The following is a 387-nucleotide window of genomic DNA, read 5'->3' as shown; positions in this document are numbered from 1 at the left end:
TCAATAGATTTGATTCCTGACCGCGCAGTATCCCTCTCTGCATTCGCTAGAGTTTTTCGTTTTGCAACGAGTGCAGTCCCAGTTGTGGAGCCTGGGCTCATCTTCGGAGGAGGAGGAACTGTCGCTGTCGTCGTCCGAGCTGAAATAATTCTCTTTGCCTCTGCCTTTGCCTTTGGCTTTGGCTTTCGCTTTGGCTTTGCCTGTGCATTTGGCTTTGCCTTTGCCTTTGCCTTTGGCTCGAGCAGTCAAGCGGTGGCTGCCTCCAGCATTGGCCACACTGGATCCGTCGTGGTTGGCAGCGAGGGCCTTCGATACTCCGGAGTCGAGGGAAATGGCTGCGACGGAGACGGCAAGCGTCAGGACGCCGAGAAGCTTGGACGGTTGCAT

General features: G+C 55.6%; 1 protein-coding gene across 1 annotated transcript; it reads right to left on the bottom strand.

The window, feature by feature from the left end:
- MGG_10086 (uncharacterized protein) lies at nt 1-387 on the bottom strand (the record flags this gene model as incomplete). Its single annotated transcript, XM_016990474.1, has 1 exon — nt 1-387. The coding sequence occupies one exon, from the start codon at nt 385-387 to the stop codon at nt 1-3; it is 387 nt and encodes a 128-aa protein (XP_016846084.1).

The sequence above is a fragment of the Pyricularia oryzae genome (genome assembly GCF_000002495.2).
Source record: "Pyricularia oryzae 70-15 unplaced genomic scaffold supercont8.8_38, whole genome shotgun sequence".
Taxonomy (NCBI): domain Eukaryota; kingdom Fungi; phylum Ascomycota; class Sordariomycetes; order Magnaporthales; family Pyriculariaceae; genus Pyricularia; species Pyricularia oryzae.
The sequence above is the reverse complement of the archived record's forward strand: the minus strand, read 5'-3'. Positions and strand labels throughout refer to the sequence as shown.